At 34.8% G+C, this 21,757-nt stretch overlaps 1 protein-coding gene and 1 long non-coding RNA gene across 4 annotated transcripts in view; one reads left to right on the forward strand and one right to left on the reverse strand.

Moving 5' to 3' along the window:
• LOC141544759 (uncharacterized) overlaps nt 1-21,757 on the reverse strand; it is a 155,428-nt gene that overhangs the window by 107,535 nt on the left and 26,136 nt on the right. The gene's annotated exons all lie outside the window — the stretch shown is intronic.
• The window catches only part of LOC141544748 (uncharacterized), a 101,048-nt gene continuing 89,482 nt past the window's right edge, over nt 10,192-21,757 (forward strand). For 2 of the 3 annotated variants that reach the window (XM_074271252.1, XM_074271254.1), the window contains exons 1-4: nt 10,192-11,686; nt 15,551-15,665; nt 15,839-16,012; nt 17,601-17,707. In XM_074271252.1, the coding sequence (XP_074127353.1) occupies nt 11,460-11,686; nt 15,551-15,665; nt 15,839-16,012; nt 17,601-17,707 (623 nt within the window). In that variant the 5' untranslated portion in view covers nt 10,192-11,459. The remainder of the gene's footprint in view (nt 11,687-15,550; nt 15,666-15,838; nt 16,013-17,600; nt 17,708-21,757) is intronic. The other variant, XM_074271253.1, reaches the window with a different exon arrangement.

Here is a 21,757-nt window from a genome sequence, read left to right on the forward strand (position 1 = left end):
GAAATGACCAGCAGGAGGAATACAGAGAGGCTTGGAGAGACGTACATCAACTGATGTTGAGTGAAATGAATAGAACCAGAAGATCGCTGTACACTTCAATGCTGTATGAAGATGTTACATCTTGCTAAAGGGTACCATAGATAATGAAATAATATTAAACATATATTCACCAAGTGTTGTGACATCTATATTCCTAGAGATGTTAAGAGTGTTGCAAGATGAATTAGACAACAAAACTATACTAGTGGAGGATCTCAAATTTGTTCTTCAGAATTTAATAGAACCATAAAATAAATTTAAAAAAATTAATGGGGTAAATAGAATTATAGAAAACTTAGGTATGATAGAACTTTGAAGAAAACTGAATGGAGACAGAAAGGAAAATACTCAGCAGCACATGAAATCTATACGAAAATTGAGCATGGATTAGGGTACACAATGATAAAATCAAATGCAGAAAGGCAGAAATACTAAGTGCATCTTTTTCTGATCATGATGCAATAAAAGGCCAGGGGAAAATAAATCATAAATTCATTAGAAACCAAATAATCTAATCCTACACAATGAGTGAGTGAAATATAGTAAAGAGAAGAATCAATGAATTTGACGTACAATTAAAAAACCTAGGAAAAGAACAATTTAAAAACCCCCAAATAATACCAAATATCAAATTCTGAAAATAAAAGGAGATTAATAAAATTGCAGTTAAGAAAACTATTGAATTAAAAATGAATAATGAAAAACAGAACACAATAAATTAACCTTTAGTTAATTTGATTAGAAAAAGGAAAGAAAATCAAATTGATAGTATCAGAAATGAAAAGGGAGAAGTTTCCACCAATGAGGAGGAGATTAGAGATGTTGCCCAACTATATGACAATAAATCTGATAATCTAATTGGAATTGAGGAATACTTACAGTATATGAGTGCCCAGATTAAAAGAAGAAGAAATAAATTACTTAAATAGTCCCATGTTAGAAAAAAGAAATTGAGCAAGCTATTAATCAACTCCCTAAAAAAATTAATAGAGCAAGATGGTTTTACATGTGACTTGTAACAAACATTTGAAGAACTATTGAAATACAAGGCAAACTATTTGGAAAAAAATGAGAAAGGAGGAGTCCTACCAAATTCCTTTTATGACACAAATGACCAAGTAGGATCAAAACAGAGAAAATTATAGACAAATTTCTCTAATGATATTGATGCAAAAATCTTAAATAAAATATTAGCAAAAAGATTACAACAAGTTACGCCCAGAATAATAACCATGACCAAGTAGAATTTAATAATAGAAATGCAAGGCTAGTTCAACATCAGAAAAACTATTAGCATAAGTGACGATCAATAACCAAACTAATACAAATCATATAATTATCTCAAGAGATGCAGAAAAGGCATTTGATAACAGTCTAACACAAATTCCTATTAAACTAGAGTATCTAGGAATAAATGGAGTCTTCCTTAAAATGATCACTAGCATCGATTTAAAACCATCAGTAAGAGTCATATGTAATTGGGATAAACTAGAACTATTTACAATAATTATTATGGTAGAACGCAGACATTGACCCACACCTTACACCCAGTCCCAAGATAAGGTCAAAATGGGTTCAAGATTTAGACATAAATAATACAAGCAAATTAGAAGAACAAAAGATAGTTTACCTCTCAGATCTGTGGAAAAGGAATTTTCGGCCAAAGTAGAACTGGAGTACATTATTGAATACAAAATAGATCATTTTGATTATATTAAGTTAAAAAATTTTATGCAAACAAAACCAATGCAGATAAAATTAGAAGGAAAGCAACAAACTTGAGGTGGGGGATTTACATTCAAGGGTTCTGATAAAGGACTCATTTCTAAAATTTATAAGAATTCAAGCATTCTCCCATTAATAAGTGGTCAAATATTTAAACAAACAATTTTCAGGTGAAGAAACGGAAACCATTCCTAGTCACATGAAAAAGTGCTCTAAATCGCTATTAATCAGAGAAATGCAAATTAAGAAAACTCTGAGGTACCACTAACCACCTCCAGATGATGATGGCTTAAGATGACAGAAAAAGATGATGATGTATGTTAGAGATATGGGGAAACAGGGACACTCATACATTGTTGTTGAAGTTTTGATCTGATCCATTCTGGAGAGGAATTTGGATCTGTGACCAAAAGGCTATCAAACTGCATACTTTTGATCTAGCAATATATCTACTGTGTCTATTTCCCACAGAGCTGACCCCTATATGCAAAAATATTTGTGGCAGCCCTTTTTATAGTGGCAAGAAACTAGAAACTGAATGGAAGCCCATCAGTTGGAGAAGGCTGAATAAGTTATGGCATATGCATGTTAGGGAATATTATTGTTCTGTAAAACAATAAGCAGGATAATTTCAGAGTGGCCTGGAGTGACTTACATGAACTGATGCTAAGTGCAGTGAGTAGAACAAAGGGGACATTGTACACAGCAAGAATATTAATGTATAATTCTGATGAACATGACTTTTTTCAACAATGAGATGATTCAGGCCAGTTCCAATTTTCTTGGCATGAAGAGTCATCTGTACCCAGAGAGACAACTGTGGAAACCGAAGGTGGATCACAACAAAATTTCATTCTTTTGTGTCTTTTGATTGCATTTTTCTTATTTTTTATCTGAATTTTCTTTTGCAGCACAAGAAGTGTGGGAAAATGTATAGAACAATTACATATGTTTAAAGTATATTGGATTATTTGCCATCTAAGGGAAGAGGTAGAGGGAAGGGAGGGAAAAAATTAGAATACAGAGTTTTGCAAGGGGAAATGTTGAAAATTATCCATGCCTATGTTTCTTTAAAAAAATAAAAAGTTACACATATCTTCCCATGTAGTGATGTAAACATTTCTTCTTCCCTCTTTCCCTTCTTATTCTTCACATTTTCTGCTTAGCTCTGGTCATTTCATCAAAAATAATTAAGAACCCCCCCCCATATCATTGAAGTATCTATCTTATCCCCTGAAAGAAAACGCTTAGCTTTGTTTTGTTGGCTACTTGATCATTAGCCATGGTCCAGACTCCTTTGCCCTACATATCTTATTCCAGGCCTGGAAAGTTAATACTTGAAAGATCTTTCCTGAAGTTTTCCCAAAATATCTTCTGCTGGAAATTTGTTACACTCCAAATGTTTGTGGTTTCTATCACACTAAAACTCATTCAGAAACTTGATCTGGTGTTGATTCTGAGGAAAACCAGAAAGAGCTCAGCCAAAGACCAGTCTACTCTCCTCCGTCCGGGCTCCACCCCCAATATTAATTTTTTATTTCAGAGCTTAATACTAGAACATAGCTGAGCTTCTTATAAAATACAGGCATAAGATTTGAGCTTTATAATCTAAATCTTAGTCATTTCTAAAATTAATGTGAGGATAACTAAGTCTTCATGGACAGCTTATGGATCAAATTGAGGTTCTATTTAGCAGAAAGAGTTTGGTTAAGTAAATTATAGGCTATCTTGTGTTACCTAACCTAATGTTTCACATGTCTTGAAAGGCAGACATTTTATTTTAACTTATTCTCTGTGCACGGTTTTGCAATTGACTATTCAGTGTGTTTATACATCCCGTCCCAGAAGTTTTTCTTACAATTGCAATTATTTTGACAATTTTAAAATTAATTCATTTGGGTCATCTTTTAAAAATGTTTTAAAATATTTAAAATTTTTTAAAAATATTTTTCTAGCAAAATCTCATCCTCCTAGAGGATCAACATTTAAATGAAAATAGCTAGAAAGGAAAGTAGAGTGATTTTTCCCTTTGGTTTTAGTAAAAAGTTAGGTAAACAAAATTAGGTAGTTGCACATGCCATATATAAAATTTGGGTGGAGAATTTTTTTTTTAATTTTCAGTTGTCATTTGAATATGTCAGCCTACAATGTAAATCATCTAGTTTAGTGATGTTGACATTATTGCTACTGATGTTTGAGCTAGCTCTCACTATCTGTTCACTAATTAGGAATTACTTAGTAATGGCAAAAGAAAGTATAATTAGATCTATTGCATCAGAGAACCTCTGGACATGAATTGAACTGGAAAAACAATGCAACAAAAGCTTCTGTCATTCCACTCATTACAATTTTGCTATGAGGAGAAAAGGGAACAAGAAGAGTACTATCTCACCATCTCACTTGTGATAGCTTATATCATTTCCTCCTGCCCAAGGAGAAGCTTGCTCCTCCATCTTCTGTGGGGATTTACTTCATCCAACTGATGACTGTGCTGCTATATCTTTCTAAGGAAAGACCTCTGAGTGGTTTGTCATTTCCCTCTGTAGTGGATTAAGGCATATGTCACTTATTCTGAGTCATATAATAAGTACCTGAAGTTGGATTTAAATCTAGTTGCTTTAAGAGTATGTTCTCGTTGGTCAGAATTAGATAGGCTTAAAATATTCACATCCAACTGCTAAACCAATTGGAATTGCTTAAAAAGATGAGGAGCTTACTTTGAGATTTTCCACTTCAGTTTTGTGTTTTTTAAAGAAGAGTGGCTAACACCTATGGGTACCTGCTACTTTTTGCTACCATCTTAATCCATTAATAGAGGTGAGCAAGGAAGGAGAGAATGCAGCTAAACTGGATTAAAAGCAGAGTTTTAAGGAATTAGTATATGGTTGAACCATAGGAGAAACTGGCTCACTTTCATACCAAGGAGGTATAATCAAAGGAACAGTTGTCCCCTATAGGGTATTTGCTCATCAATTGCATAAACACAGGCTAAAAATAAAGGTGGATTCTTCAACTCAGCAGGTATTGGAGAAAGGGAACACTATCTACATTTTGATTTATTAGAGAATGTAATATCTCGGCTAGTTTTCTGGAGGTCTTCCAGAAGGTCCTTGGTCTCAACAGGATAGACACCATGAGAATGGACAAGAATGAGTCCAAAGTCTTTATTTCTTACACAGTCTGCGTCTGTCATAGTTCTGACCCAGTCTCCTCCAGCAGTCTTACAGTCTGCCAGTCTCAACTAGTCTTCCTCCCCTGAGTCTTTGTCTCCAGTTTAAATACCCCAGTATAGTTACATCATTACACTACTGAATATGTGTGAACTAGAGAACCATTTCATCATCATACTAAGTACTAAGTATATATGTGAACTAGAGAACCATTATCAGTTCCACTGAGTTAGCACCTTGTTTCAAGTATTCTTCTCCAGAGTTCCAGCTCTCTACAAGAGAAGGTTTCATATGCAAGACAAAAGACAAAACAAAAATGAAAAATGAAAAGAAAGTCCTGAGAAGGCAGAGAAAAGTGGTTACTAAGAGTCTCTGAAACTGGTGAAAGAAAGATGTCATGAGAAAGTGTAAAAACATGCCCAAAGCTAGAGCTGTAGAATCTGTATCCCATAAATGTAAATAAAATAGTAGCATCTCCTACTCTATAGTTTACAGAACTTTAGCCAGGTTAGCAGGCATATTTTGGAAGACAGCATATCTCGATGATGCCTTCTAAAAGCTCCATGACCTTATAGAAAACATGCTTATCAAATATGATGTCAGAGTCCTGTGACTAAACCTTTCCATATCTATCCCATCATAGGTTGTGGAATGACTTTAATGTAATTTAATAATTCTTTAATTATTTTCCTATTTTGTCTCATTACTTTCATTACCTTCAATAAGGTTTAGAGTGGGTATTAATCTGAAAGGAAAAATTTCAACACATTAAGACATGCAGGTTTGCTCAGTGAACCAACCTCATTGGCTATATATTGAAATAATGTTGTCTGAACCTGGTAGTCCTTTGAGGTGGTGCATCTTTTCTTTATTCAGCCTTATAGTTTCGCCAACTTATTTTCTCAGTCCACTTTGGAGTGATCGGGGATTGCAGAACTAGTACCCATCAAACAATACTTAGGAACTGACCTATTATATAAAGCAAAGATCAACTGCTTCAAATCCTATCTCTGTCCTATGTATTGTCCTAGGCAAGTCACTTATATGTGTCTCTGTCCTAGGGGATTCTTTGTGAGTGTAAGTGATAAAAGAAGAGGCTGACATGCATTGGAAGAGGGAGCAATTCAAGAGAAATCCAAATCAATTCAGGAAATTAATCAACTGCTTGATGAAAAAAGAATTATATCAGAGAAAATAATGTTGTACATTATAAATATGCTTTATATTATAAATCCCATTTCTATTAAACTATGAATTTATATCAAAGTTTATAATCCTATTTTAATGATATCTTAAGACTTTTCCATTGGACAGGAACAGGTAAAAGTGTTGGTAGGCCTTCAACAGCAGCTCTGCCTAAAAAAACCAAAGTGTTCATTTTTAATCCTAATTGTTGTAAAATGTCTCTTCTCCACAGATTGATGGGGATTTTTTCAATTGTAAAAGGAGTAATAACTCCTGTTTCAAAATTCAAAAAAAAAATTCAAAATTCAAAAAAAAATTCAAAAATTCCTGTCCCAGCCCCCATTCTAATGATCTGCTCAGGTTTCCCAACCCCCACCTAGCAAATTCTAGCCCCCGATGAAATCCAGCAAGGAACCAACCTGGGACTGCACCCATAGGCCCCTTTAGCTAAATCTCTCCTTATAAAAGAGACCAGCTGGAATCATCTCTTTGCAGAGGGTCAAAACATGCTAGCACCATGCTTTGTACCACAGACTCTCTGTCCACTGGAACTTCTGGTGTATTTCTCTCTTTACCTAACACCTTTTATTAACTAGACTTTAACTTCCAAACCCCATAATGAGCCTCTTTTATCAATCTAGGTCTTCAGGCCTGTAAATTCCTTTACAGGGGACTCTGTGCCGCCACTAGAACTCATTTAACTCCATATCCTTGTGCCAAATCCAAAGGGGTTGCAGGGGAGCTCCATTTGACTCCCTGTGCCCCGAGCCTGACACTAGACCTCAATTAACCCTAATTTCATTTCGTTACCCCTAATCTAGATCTCATTAATTTCAATTTCATCATCTGAAAATTGTCTGTTCATATTTTTTAACCATTTATCATTTGCGAAATTATTTGTATTCTTATAAATTTGACATGGTTCTTTCAGAACCATTTTAGAAATGAGCCTTTTATCAGAAACAGTGGCTATGAAATTTTCCTAGCTTTATACTTTTCTTTAATCTTGGCTCCTCCTTCTCAAATGCCAACTCTTCCTTTTGTTTCAGCCTGTTACTTCAGTAAATACCACAGCCACAACTTTAGTGGTCTTCTGGGGCCTCATGACCTTCTGAAATTTGTAAGATCAACTGGGCTCATCCATCTTGAGTTTTGACTTAGTCACCAAGTGACTTTGAAAAAGATAAATCTTCCACAATTCCCTTACTCTACTTTCCTATGAATCTTTGTAAAGATTTCTTATGATAAGAAACCATAAAGGAAAAAGAACATTTGAGGAGGGGGACAGGGGTTTGAAACTTCTCATTGGTTCTTTAGCCAACAGTGTGGGCATACAGATAACTCTTGATTAGTACAAACGATGACTTCTCTGAAGTTGGCCCTCATATTCACAAGATTTAAAGTTATACTTATATAAAATATGGCCATTGGTTGTAGCCCAATTAAACCCGGTAGTGCAAACCCAAATGATATATGTGACTAAGACATATTTCCATTAATTGAAACCAAACTAAGTTCTGCCTCAAGAAGCAATCATATAGACTCAATCAGATAGACATCATCTATACTCAAAAACAGCTGGGAAAAGGGCACGCAATATTCATGTATCCTATAAGTTGGAAAACCAAGGAGAAACTTCAAAAGAATGGCTTTATTAAATTTGCCATCCAAAGAACTGGGGTCAAATATAGCCTCTTTCATTTATCAGTTGCATTCCTAGCACTTAAAATGTCTATTTGTTAGACAACTCTGAGATACCACTACACACCTGTCAGATTGGCTAAGATGACAGGAACAAATAATGATGAATGTTGGAGGGGATGTGGGAAAACTGGGACACTGATACATTGTTGGTGGAGTTGTGATAGAATCCAGCCATTCTGGAAAGCAATTTGGAACTATGCCCAAAAAGTTATCAAACTGTGCATACCCTTTGACCCAGCATTGCTGTTATTGGGATTATATCCCAAAGAAATACTAAAAAGCAGAAAGGGACCTGTATGTGCCAAAATGTTTGTGGCAGCTCTTTTTGTTGTAGCTAGAAACTGGAAGTTGAATAGATGTACATCAGTTGGAGAATGGTTGGGTAAATTGTGGTATATGAAGGTTATGGAATATTATTATTGCTCTGTAAGAAATGACCAGCAGGAGGAATACAGAGAGGCTTGGAGAGACTTAAATCAACTGTTGCTGAGTGAAATGAGCAGAACCAGAAGATCACTGTACACTTCAACAACAATACTGTATGAGGATGTATTCTGATGGAAGTAGAGATCTTCAACATAAAGAAGATCCAACTCACTTCCAGTTGATCAATGATGGACACAGATAACTACACCCAGAGAAAGAACACTGGGAAGTGAATGTAAATTGTTAGCACTACTGTCTATCTATCCAGGTTACTTATACCTTCAGAAGCTAATAATTAATGTACAACAAGAAAATGGTATTTACACACATAGATTGTATCTAGGTTATATTGTAACACATGTAAAATGTATGGGATTGACTGTCATCGGGGTGAGGGAGTGGAGGGAGGGAGGGGATAATTTGGAAAAATGAATAAAATAAAAAAAGAAATTAAAAAAAAGAATATACCACATAAATATGATAAAAAATGTCTGTTTGTTGTAAATTTGCAGTAAAAATAAAGTACATAAGTATTGTGTAAACCACCAGATACTAAGTATGTGGGAGCTATTAATAGCAATGATAACTGTAAGAGGAATTATTTGTCCATTTTCATCTAGTCTGTGTTCATCTGTATTCAAGAAAATGATTTTCAGACTCCACACATTTCATACTAGTTTTCAGCCAAATATCTGTAAGTCATCAAATTGTAATTATTTGCCTCTATATTTGAGTTTTAACAAACTAGATTTACGTGTTTATTCTTCATGTACACTGGCCTTCTCCCCAATAAGAAGCATAAGTATTTTCAAATAATTATATAATTCATGACCAATTTTTTTTGTCCACAACATATACACAGTACAATACATTTACCATAATGGAGTCTGTTACTTGTTCAATAGGGCTTCCAACTATCCAAGCCATTGTCCAAATCTATTCAAAGTATAGCATAGTGCTAAATGCTAGAAAATGTTATAGAACATCTTATGCAATTTCTAAATGGAAGTATTGAAGTTCTACTGGATATCATCAAGTAGGCACAAACCCTAGAATAAGTCTATCCCTTGAATAGATACTGACCAGCCATTTCACAAGTAAAATCAACAACTTGACTACAGGATTTACAAACTGGATCACAAATAATCCCTACTGAGACCAAAAGAGCTACAGGATGAGCTAATATTTTGGTTTTTGGAAAGGAGGAGAGGGGAAAAGGGAGAGGAAGGGAAGAGGGGCAAAGGAGAGGGAACGGGGCTCTAGGAGTAGGAAAAAGAGAAGAAAGGAGGGGGAAGAGAAAGGGGAGAGGAAAAGGGGAAAGAAAGGGAAAAAGAAAAGGGAGGGGGAAGGGACCAGGGGACAAAGGATTCGAGATGAGGAGGAACTAAAGGGGAAGACCAGAAGTAAAATGAGAACAATCAAGGGGAGCAGTGGGGACGGGGTGGGGGAGGTCATTAGGATGGGTATGCATAATTTCCGTATTCTCAGATTCAGTGATCCTGGAGCTGAAAGAACAAATCAATGTGGGTGGTGGTGCAGAAGATACATTTCACATAGTGAATGGAACCTAAAGAGGCGGCAGGGAAAAGCAGCAAGGGGGAAAGGCCAAGACTAGTTAAATAATAAACTGCATTGTTTCCCTTTGCAGAAATGTCTTTATGGTTTGGGGGTTGAATGTAAATCAGTAAAACAACATACTGCTAGCTTCTACTCCACACTATATGCGACTTAAAAACAAAGAAGGCTTTGAAGATCTGTCCTAATGGAAGCTTGCAACAGTATGATATAAACTAATATAAAGTGACCCGTGCCTGATATTTGAAAATAGTCATATCTTCCCTTACTCTTCTCTTTCTTATCCGTATCTCTTGTTCCTTCCTGAATGAATTCATCATTGTCTCTCCTAGAATGAAACATACTTAAAAACACAAAAATCTTTCAACTAAAAGTGTTATATATTTTGTCAATAAACCACTGAATCCCTCCTCCTGCCCCCTCCATTAATAACAGCATCAATAAAGTAATTAGAATTCTGTAGAGAGTGGGCTTGAACCCAGGACTGCCAGGTTGAGACCGGCTGTCGGGCTGGCTGTCCCTTACAAATTCTTCCCTAACACATTTGAAGATGGGAAAGTAACGGGAAAGGAAGAGTCAGAAGAGCATTTACACTTCATTTGTCCATCCCGGCCCCTAGGGTCCCTTCCAGGCTGGGCTGTAAGCTGTTCAGCTTCACAGAACTGTTAAACGGCTGTAAGAGACTTGAGAAATTATCGAGTAGAATCTCTTCATTTTACAGAAGTAACCCAATCTCGGAGAGGAAGGCCATCATTAAGAAAATAAGCAACAGAGCGGGTCCCGAGATTCTAACGGGAGACCTGGAGCTCACCCATCCTCGTGATCTGGAGCTTTGCACTCCTCGCGCTGAGAGCCAACGGACCCGGCCCCCGTGCCCTCACCACTGCGTGACTTGACAGTTTATCCTCGCATCCGCGTGAGCAGAGAACCTGATAAAAGCCGGTGCAGAAAGCCCGCACAGTTCACTTTCCCTCCTGCCGTTGACAGGGTTGCAGTCGGCTCTGAATCGATGATTAATGCTATGGGGCTCACAGGTTTCTAAACCTCTGGCCTCGGATTATTGACATTTCCCCTTTAATTCTCCCTTTAATTTCCCCTTTAATTCTTCCTTTAATTTATCCCTTTAATTTTTCCCTTTAATTCCCCCTTTAATTTCTCCCTTTAATAATCCCTTTAATTTCTCCCTTTAATTCTCCCTTTAATTTCTCCCTTAATTTATCCCTTTAATTTCTCCCTTTAATTCTCCCTTTAATTTCTCCCTTTAATTTTTCCCTTTAACTCCCCCTTTAATTTCTCCCTTTAATTCTCCCTTTAATTTCTCCCTTTAATTCTCCCTTTAATTTATCCCTTTAATTTATCCCTTTAATTTTTCCCTTTAATTCTCCCTTTAATTTCTCCCTTTAATTTCTCCCTTTAATTCTCCCTTTAATTTCTCCCTTTAATTTCTCCCTTTAATATCTCCCTTTAATTCTCCCTTTAATTCCCCCTTTAATTTCTCCCTTTAATATCTCCCTTTAATTTCCCCTTAATTCTCCCTTTAATTTCCCCTTTAAGTCCCCCTCCGAGCAGGCTGAAGGGCCCGAGAGAGGACTCCCCCATGAGTTCTACCTCCCTGCCCTGAAGCCTGCCTCCAGGATGAAGAAGATTTTCAATTTCGGCAAGAAGGGGCAATCTTCATCTAGCCGCTTCAACCTGCCGAGTTTCTTTGGCTCCCAACCGGTTTACCGCACCCAAGGATACCTGATCCAGAGCAAGGACCTCGGAAAGATCCATAAAGCTGCCTTGCGCGGGGATGTGGTGAAGGTGCAGCAGCTGTTGCTGCTCGGAAAAAACACCGTAAATGAACTGGATAAAATGAAGCGGTAAGTGCAAAGGGTGGGGGCGGGGGAGAGAACAGGCTGACATTCCCTCCCCCCATCCGTCCACTTGAGCCCGTGTCCCCCTCCCCCCATTAACCCTGGAGAAATCAAACCCCCTCCGCACCTGGGGCAGGGGCAGGGTCAGTCTTTGCCTTGTAGAGATTGGATTGGAAGTCCCAAAACCTGGCTTCACATCCTAGCCTGTCCATTTTTAATGACTTGGAAACTCCTTCCTTTTACTTTTAACCAGGGTTCAACTAATTATTTCTTAATCAACAGCTATGTGAGAGTAAATACTATTCCCTCCTGCTGAATTGCTGACATTTCAAAAACGACTGTGTGAGACTATCCATGAGGATATTTGGGGGATTTTCTTGGGAAAGTTAGTGGAATGGTTTGCCTTTTCCTTCTTCAGCTCATTTTGACAGATGAGGAAATTGAGGCAAACATGGTTAAGTAACCTGACCAGGATCACACAATGGTAAGTATGTGATATCAGATTTGAACTCAGGCACCCATTGTACCACTTAGCTGTCCCAGCTGTTGTAATATGGATATGTGAAGAGTAAAAGTTTCAAGGCAGAAAATTAATCGCTGCTCTTAAGAACTAATATGTATACACACACACACACACACACACACACACACACACATACACACAAGACTCCTGTTTTGTAAAATAGTTTTAGATTTGGCAATTTGGCACAAGTAGGCCATCTTCATTTGTTTTTTGTTTTTTGTTTTTTGTTTTTTTTCATTAATTTCTGTGAAATTCTTGACCTTTTATTTTTCCAGATGAACTTTATTATTTTTTCTTGATCAGTGAAATAATTTCTTGGGAATTTGATTGGTATAGCACTACATAAGTAGATTAATTTAGGTAATATTGTCATTTTATTATATTTGCTCAGCCTTCCCAAGAGCACTTGCTATTTTTTCCAGTTGTTATTTATTGACTTTATTTCTGTAGAAAGTGTTTTGCAACTGTGTTCATATAGTTCCTGACTTACCTTGGCAGGTAGATTCCCAAATAGTTTATATTGTCAACATGTATTTTAAATGGAACTTCTCTTTATATCTCTTCCTACTGGACTTTGTTGGTAATATATAAAAATACTGATGATTTATGTGGATTTATTTTGTATCCTGCAACTTGGATAAAATTATGCATGGTTTCTAGAAGTCTTTTAATTGATTCTCTGTAGTGTTCTCTTAAGTATTCCATCATATTTTTTTAGTTTTTTAGTTGATTCTCTATAGACTTCTCTTAAATATTCTATCATATATTTCAGTATGTCAAATTCCACAACCTTCAATCCTTTAAAATGGAAGCTGCTAGATCCTGGGTAATTCTAATTGTGACTCCTTTGTATTTAAATTGTTTCTTTCTGACTGCTGGCAATATTTTTCCTTGGTCTAATAATTCTAAATTTTAGCCACATTATTCTTTGGTTTTCATTTTGGGGTCTCTTTCAGGAAGTGCTCAGTAAAATTTTAAATGGCTATTTTTACTTTCTGATTCTAGGTCATCAGGGAAGTTTGCCTTGATGACTTCCTGAAGGATGATGTCGAGGCTCTTTTTTTTTCGTAGTTTTCAGGAAGTACAATAATCCTTAAATTGTCCCTCCTAGATCTATTTTCCAGGTCATGTTTTTCCAAGGAGGTATTTTACATTTTCTAACTTTTTTGTTTTCGTTTCACTGGACTGATTCTTGTTGGCATTTATTTCCATTTGCTCAGTTCTGATTTTTAGTTACCTTTTAAAATTCTTTTTGTATTTGTCCACTTTAATTTTAAATGAGTTGTTTGGTTCTATGGGTTTTTTCCATTTCACAAATTTTGTTTTTTCAGGAGTTATTTCCTTTTTCCACTTGCTATTTAGCTCTTACCATTTCACAAATTTTGTTTTTTCAGGAGTTATTTCCTTTTTCCACTTGCTATTTAGCTCTTTTTTCTGCCAAATCTTTCCCAGGAATATCATCCTTTTACCCTGTCTCCTTTAATTTTGCTTATCCCTTTTCTGAACAAAAATGTGGACCTTTACATTGGATAAGCAAGGGGGACACCTAGATTGAGAGATAAAATTAGGAGTGTAAACTGAATTAACCAATCTCAAATGTTTTTAAGGTTACCTTGATAATGTCAATAATAAAAGGCTTCATCTCATCTCCACCTTTTCTAATTTAACTTTTAAAATTAACAGTTTATTTTTAAGAGATGCAAAAGCCTTGTTTTATTGTTTTTGTTTTATTTAATTACTAATTTAACTAGTCATTAGAACCAAATACTCAGAATGACTTGAATTCATATTCAGTCGCATATACTTTCTAATTAATGGGACCTGAGAAAATTTGTTTCTCAGTTTCCTCAAGTATGAAATGAGAATAATACCCACTTCCCAGGGTTCTTACAAAGATCAAATGAAGTAATATTTCTAAAGTGCTGAGCACAGTGTCTTGGACATAATAGATGCTAGTTTTTCTCCTTATCAAACTACATCTAAGCATGTCAACCATTGCAGTTGAGAGGATAGGGGAGACAGAAATATCTTCCACTTTACCTATCTTAGACACTCTGGAAGAAGGCATAAGGAAAAGGAAAAAGGAGTCCTCAAAAACAAGAAAAATTACAACATACATGTATGAATATTTATATACACATTCATTACTTCTGAAATATATGATTTTGTTGTGAATATTTCCTCTACCAATACATAACATAACCTCTTTACAACTTGATGTTATCAGCTATGGCAGCAAGGTTTTCATTGAATAGAATGCTGGGTTTGGAATCGAGAAGACTCCATCTTTGTGAATGTGAATTCAAGTCTAGCCTCAGATACTAGCTGTGAGGCTCTTTGCAAGTCACTCAATCTTGTTTACCAGTTTCCTCATCTGTTAAATGAGCTGGAGAAGGAAATGGCAAACTGCTCCAATATCTTTATCAAGAAAACTCAACATGAGGTGACAGTCAAACAGGACTGAAATAACTACACCACAAAGATAGACCTTGAAATACACTATGAATAAAAAATTCATCCTTCGTTGACCAAACTGATGATATCTTTATGACATTAGTTAGGTTGGTCAATGGGCAGCAGATATACCAAGTGCTCACTGTAAACCTTCCCAGCATGGTAGAACTTCCAAAACTTTTACTGTTCTGGAATAGCCTGTAGCAATACAGAGCCACTTCAACTGTACACTGCTGCATTTCAGTAAGCATTAGTTGAGAATGCACACATATGTGCCCATGTGATTGTAGAAAGATACAATATGCAAATGTGTAAGGGCCTTTTTCTGAGGCAGTTGCTTTACTAAAAAATGTGTAGTTGTAGATGGATATTCTTATTGGGAAAAGTAATTAGTTATTAAAAGTTATTAGACTTGACCACCAGGCAGGGTGAAGCCCATCTGTAATCTGTTACAGGGAGGCTAAGGCTGGCAGATGTCTTGACTCATGAGTTCTGGGTTGCAGTGGGCCATGCCATAAGAACTCCATTTGACATCAGCATGGTTAATCCCAACAAGGGACCAGCAAATTTCTTCAGGAGAGGTGAAGCAGCTAAGGTCAGAAATTGAGCAAAGTTCCCATGCTAATCTCTGGTGAAATCTAAATTTACCTACTGGATATATTCTACTCCCACCTGCCAGCGATTTTGTCTATCATATCAACAATGAGAGTTAATTCATATTTTGTATTTAGGTGACAAGAGTGGTCATTTATTTTGGAGGTGATTTACAGTTTAGGCATAATAACAGTGCATGTTATATTAAAATATAAATATATATATATATTTATATAAAACAATGGTAAAATTTTTATTGTTGTAGTATATTAACAAACATTACTCTCTCATTTCTGTAGAACACCTCTTCACCTGGCTTGTGCTAATGGATATCCAGATGTTGTATCTCTCTTAATAGAGAGAAAATGTGAACTCGACTTGTTAGATAATGACAACAAAACACCTTTAATGAAGGTATGCATTAGTTAAACATGCTTTTCCATGAAATGCATTTTGATTTCTTTGATTAAGAAAATTAATAGTAAATAAGTTACTAAGTTTGCTAACAATTAAATATCACTAATGATGCTTGAATATATTAAATTTTATATCATATTATTATTTCTTTATACATATTATACTGACAGGCAATAGAGTGTCAAAGGGAAGAATGTGCAACAATCCTGCTGGAACATGGTGCAGACCCTAATCTTAGGGATAGCCACAGCAACACTCTACTTCACTATATTGCCTCTGGTGGGAACAAATTCATGGCAGAAAAACTGATTGAACACAAAATTGATATTGATGCAAAAAACAAGGTAGAAGCAAACCTCTTGTATAATAAAGTAAATTATCAGCTAAAAAATCAAATAATGTCCATTTCACATATTTTATAATTCATTTATTCATGAAAGCATTTCTTTAATGGAAATAAATTAAAATCATTCTGTAGTCAAAATCCATCAGCCTTCAGAATTTTCTGATGCAGGATGGAGGGATGACGAAGGGGAGGAGTGGGCATGACACTGGAAGAGATTTCTTAAAACATTCATTCACATTCACATTCATTCCTAAGAAGGAAATACCCTCTACTACTGATTTAGACCAGCAATTGCTCTGTATTTTAAGCATGGATTCTTCAGCTGGGGTCCATTAATTTTAAAAGGACTATAATAAGTTTATAGTTATTTCAATGTAATTGTTTTGTTTTAGTTTTCTACATATTTTAGGCATTATTCTGGAAAAGGGGTCCATGACACAAAAAAGTTAAGAAACCCTGCGTTACTTACTGCAGTACTGCAGGTCACCCAGTCAATATATACTTGCCAGCATCAGGCCCTGAATCTAGGTCTTATTGACTTTAAAGCTTGCTAGCTAGCTATTTAATCACATCTGTCTCTCCAGAATCTTCTTTGCACAAAATATTAGGTCTGCTCTCCAGAATTCAATAGTTCCATCAGATATTGTGGAATTATACATTTAATTTTTTACTATTCTACATTTTATTTTTCTATTCTATTCTACATTTAAATTTTTACAATATGAATTTCACATGAAGAAATGTCACAATTTTTAGGAAAACTTTTTGAAATTTGTTCCTATTAGGTATAAAACTAGAGACAGAATTTTCACAGGAACAAATTTTTTTTAAGTACATGCTTCTTTATCCTAATTATTACACATTTAAATAATTTTCTCTCTAGAATTACTGAATGACTCCTGATTTTTTGGAGCAAAGGCTTAATTTGTAGTCATTACCACTTGAGAGAAAAAAAAACAAAAAAAACAAAGAACATATTAGGAAGGTTGGTAAGAAATGGAAAAGTCTAGATGAATGACTTTCTCCTGGGTTTAACCCTCTCAAGACAATATTTTTTTTAGTTTGTTTTGATGGTGGTTGTGGACATGGTGGTTGTTTTGAGAAGAATGGGTAAAGATAACTAGTCACCTTTAAACTCAGCCAGGATATAGCTTTATTTTAGTAGAGTTCTGAGGGGAAAAGTTTGGCTGCATTTGGACAATTGATTATGAAATGAAAATGGCAAGAAAGGAAGACACCCATGGAATAATACAAAATGGTCTCTAACAAATTCTGGATTTCTGTCTTATTACATAATTACTAGCTAGAAGGAATCCCAGAGACACCTAGTTTCATTATGTCATTTTTAATATAAGTAAACTTAGGGCCCAGAGAGGTGATATAAATTGCTTAATGATCACATAGGAATTAACTAATAGACAACAGGATTAATGCTGTGGTCTTTTAACTCCAATGTTCCATTGTGCCATACTTCCTTTCCATATCATCATCACATTTACAAGATGTTCACAAAATATCATAAAGTGCATTAAAGTAAATATAAAATGCTTGCTTATTATAATGGTATCTTTATTTTGACTTTGCAGGAAGGTCGTACACCACTTATGCTGGCAATTTCAGCAAGAAACATTGAGTTGGCAGATTTTCTCTTAAAGAATGGAGCAAATGTGAATGCCATGGATGACTCTAAAAGGTACAGCTTAAATTAATTATGTTAAATTAAACCTTAAATTTTTTAATAAAGCAACCTTTCTAGAGGAGTAAGATTAAATCATGGAATTTATATCATGGAACACTTAGTGAATGAGATTGAATATCATTAGAAAGGGGTGAAAAATGTCAACAAACATCAGCTATAAAAATAAAAATGCTTATTTATTCTGCAAGAAAGAAACCTCTTCACGTGAGCATATAAACTACTGTTTATTGGTAATTACTATTTGCAGTTTTCTTTATTGATTTGAAATTATTTAAGATTATTCCATAGAAGTTTTGAACTCTCGTGATTTAGTTGATTCTCTTGATGAAATAATCTTAATGTCACCCATGAGGATTGTAGCATTTAATTTCTGCTCCTTCTTCTTTCAATTTCTCTTAAGAATATTCACATTGACAAATGTAAATAAATAAAAGCATGATATGGTGAAATACTTTGATGGACCCCTTGATCTTATTGTCAATACTCATGATGCTGTTTCTTATTTTGATCCTTCCATCCAATCTCCTCTCACAGGACTTTTGTTATTCTTCATAAAAAATCCAGGAAAAACACTGATTCATTCCCTTGGTTCTTTTAATACTTGAGTACCAGTGCAAGCTTTTATTTTATTTTCAATACAATCTTAGCACACCTTTTTTCTGTTCATTTATGTCTTGACAATACTTACTATACATCAAAGTCATTATTGCCTGCACCTACTTATATTCACTGTACATATATGTCCATGGCTCTTTGGGATTATCTACAATTTTGATTCTTCTGAGATCATGTATTTGGGTTTGGAACTTTGAAACATTTACTGTGGCCAAAAATCATTCCTGAAAGAATATTGATGTTTATAAAATTAGTTTTTGAGACAGCATAATCATTAAAAGTACTGTGTAATTTTTTTTAAATGAGATCCGATTAGCTCTTTTCTTTTGAAGCCACTGCATTGTTGTTCTTCAATGGCCATGCAGGCTTTGTTGTATGCATGTATTTCTATACATACAAATAAACCAACTAGATAGAGTGACCCATTAAACTACACAGAATCTAGTTTGATCAGTTCTGACAGACATGACTGTTTTCAATAGTAAGGTGATTCAGGCCAGTTCCAATGGTTTTGTGATGGAGAGAATTATATACACCCAGTGAGAGGACTATGGGAACTGGGTATCGATCACAACATGGTATTTTCCTTTTTGTTGTTGTTTGCTTGCTTTTTTCCTTCTTTTTCATTTTTTTTCTTTTTGATCTGATTTTTTGTACAGCATGATAATTGTGGAAATATGTATAGAAGAATTGCACATGTTTGATATATATTGGATTACTTACTGACTGGGGAGGGGGTGAGGAGAAGGGAGAGAGAAAAAAAATTTAGAACACAAGGTTTTGCAAGGGGAAAACTATGCATATGTTTTGTAAGTAAAAAACTTAAAAATAAAATAAATTTAATTAAAAACAAAAAGTTTTGAGTCCCTACTCACAGTTCGCATTAAAAAAAGCATATGTGACATTATGCAAAATAAAAGGATTGTGGACAAAGAAATTCCATCATTAAAAAAAAAAAAAAAAACAGCAGCAGCAGCAACCTTTCAAAAGAGAAGTAGGATTGGAGGAAAGGAGAAAGAAAGGAGCAGAGAAGAAAATGAGAAAGAGAGGAGAGAATACTTCATTCTTTACTCAGATATAATCAAATCAGTTTCTTTTAAGTCCTTCAGAATAGACATTGATCATCGTACTACTGAGAATAGCAAAATAATGCACATACCACAATTGAAATAGCCATCTCCCAATTGATGGGCATCTTGATTTCCAATATCTTGCCCTGAGAAGAGAGTTCCTACCAATATTTTTGTGCATATACATCCTTTTACTTTTTAAAAAATCTCTTTTAGTATTCATAATTAGTAGTCAAATTATTAAGTCAAATGATATGCACTGATTTATTGCTCTTTGTATACAGATTTTATCTTCTGATCATTTATCATTTGGAGCATAACTTTTTAATAAATTTGACTCAGTTTTTTCTGTTTGAGAAATAAGGTGTTATCAGGTGAAACTTACTTCAAAATTCTATTTACAATTACTGTTGCTAACTATATTTTCTCAGATTCTATTCCCTCTCTCCTTTCACACTGACCCTCCACAAAAGTGTTTTGCTACTGACCATATCTTCACCAAATATGCCCTCTAATTTTATCACCATCTCCCTTTCCTGTTTACTATTCCCCTCCTAATTTTTCTGAGTTAGATTTCTGTACTTCTATTGAGTATGCATGTTTTTTCTTCTTTGAGCCAATTCTAATAAAATGAAAGTTGACTCTCATCCTTTCCTCCCCTACTTCCCATTCACTGTAAAAGCTCATTCTTGCCTCTTTTTTGACAGATAATTTACATTATTTCCTCTTCTCCCTTTCTCTTTTTCTCAATACATTCCCCCCTTAACCACCTAATTTCATTAATTTTTTAAAAAATATCATCCCTTTATATTCAATTTATAGCTGGGCCCTCTGTCTATATATGCTCCTTCTGTCATAATGAGAAAATTCTAATGAGTTATAAGTGTCATCCTCTATGTAAACAGATAAACCCTTATGATATCACTTTCCTGATTACCTCCTTATGCTTCTCCAGAGTCTGGTATTGAAAATCTGATTTTCCATTCAGCTATGATCATATCATCATAAGTGTCTGAAAATCCTCTATTTCATTTGATGCCTGTCTTTTCCTCTGAAGGATTATACTCAGTTTTCTGCATAAGTGATTCTTATTTGTAATGCTATCTCCATAGTTTTCCAGAATACCATAGTTCTAGCCCTTATCTTTCAAATAAAGAATCTGCTAAATCTTGTGTTATCTTTTCTTTTTTTAAATGGACTCTTTGTTTTAATTCACTCATTTAGGCACCTGCCATTACTAGCAAAAATTTCCAACATACACTATTCTTACTAACTTAGGGGAAACAACTTTCTGCTGTGCTTTATATATTTTTTTTCATTCAAATTGGTTTACAAAATATGCTGTATTTTTGTACTGTCCAATAAAAGGTAGATGATTTAAAACAGATCCTATAGAAATGACATGTTATCAGTAATTTACAATTTAAAAAAATCCAGCCACAAAAATAAAGTCAAAGCTAAAAACAAGATTTTGCTACGAATCAGTGCTTCTATCACCCTTCTGAAAGAAAAGTTATTTTTAATGTGATGTAAAGGCAACATTGAAGATTTTTCTTTAAATTAACCACCTAATTTATCCCTAAAATTACAAAGAATCAAAGTCCCTTTACAGATCAAGTGCAGTAAACTAGATGTTCTTTCAGCACAAAGCAGCACTGGAAGTAACAGTTGTAGATGGAGTGGATTAGTTTTTCAGGGGCTGCTCCAAGATTAACATACATATATCAGATGTTATTCATCCAAGATCACAGACACAAATACAAATTGGATGTGAAGGAAACATGTTTCACACTTAGAGCTGACAATGTCCACTGTCTTTGCATCTTTCTGTATTGGATGACTTTTTAAAAACAATTTTTAAGTCAGGTCATGTCAAGCAGGCTGCTTTTGCCAGTTGCCAATGGTAATCTTGTGTTATCTTAACTGTAATTTCACTATAACTGAATTGTTTCTTCCTGTATGCTTGTAATATTTTCTCCTTGACCTGGGAGTTGCAGAATTTGACTATAATAATACATGAGTTTTCATTTGGGGATCTCTTTCAGAAGGTGATTGGCCAATTCTTTCAATTTGTATTTTATACTCTGGTTCTAGAATATCAGTTCAGTTTTCCTTGATCATTTCTTGAAATAAGATGTCTAGGCTTTATTTCAATTATAACTTCATATACTGTAATAATTCTTAAATTTTCTCTCGTGGACTGATTTTCCAGGTCAGTTTTTTTTTTCATTTTTTTTGTTTTGATTTATTGTATCTGGATTTCTCATAATGCTTCCATTTACTGAATTACAATTTTTAAGGAAATATTTCCTAAAGTGAAATTTTGTACCTTTTTTCTCAATTGGAAAATATTCCTTTT

The sequence above is a fragment of the Sminthopsis crassicaudata genome, chromosome 5 (assembly GCF_048593235.1).
Source record: "Sminthopsis crassicaudata isolate SCR6 chromosome 5, ASM4859323v1, whole genome shotgun sequence".
In the NCBI taxonomy this organism is placed as follows: Eukaryota; Metazoa; Chordata; class Mammalia; order Dasyuromorphia; family Dasyuridae; genus Sminthopsis; species Sminthopsis crassicaudata.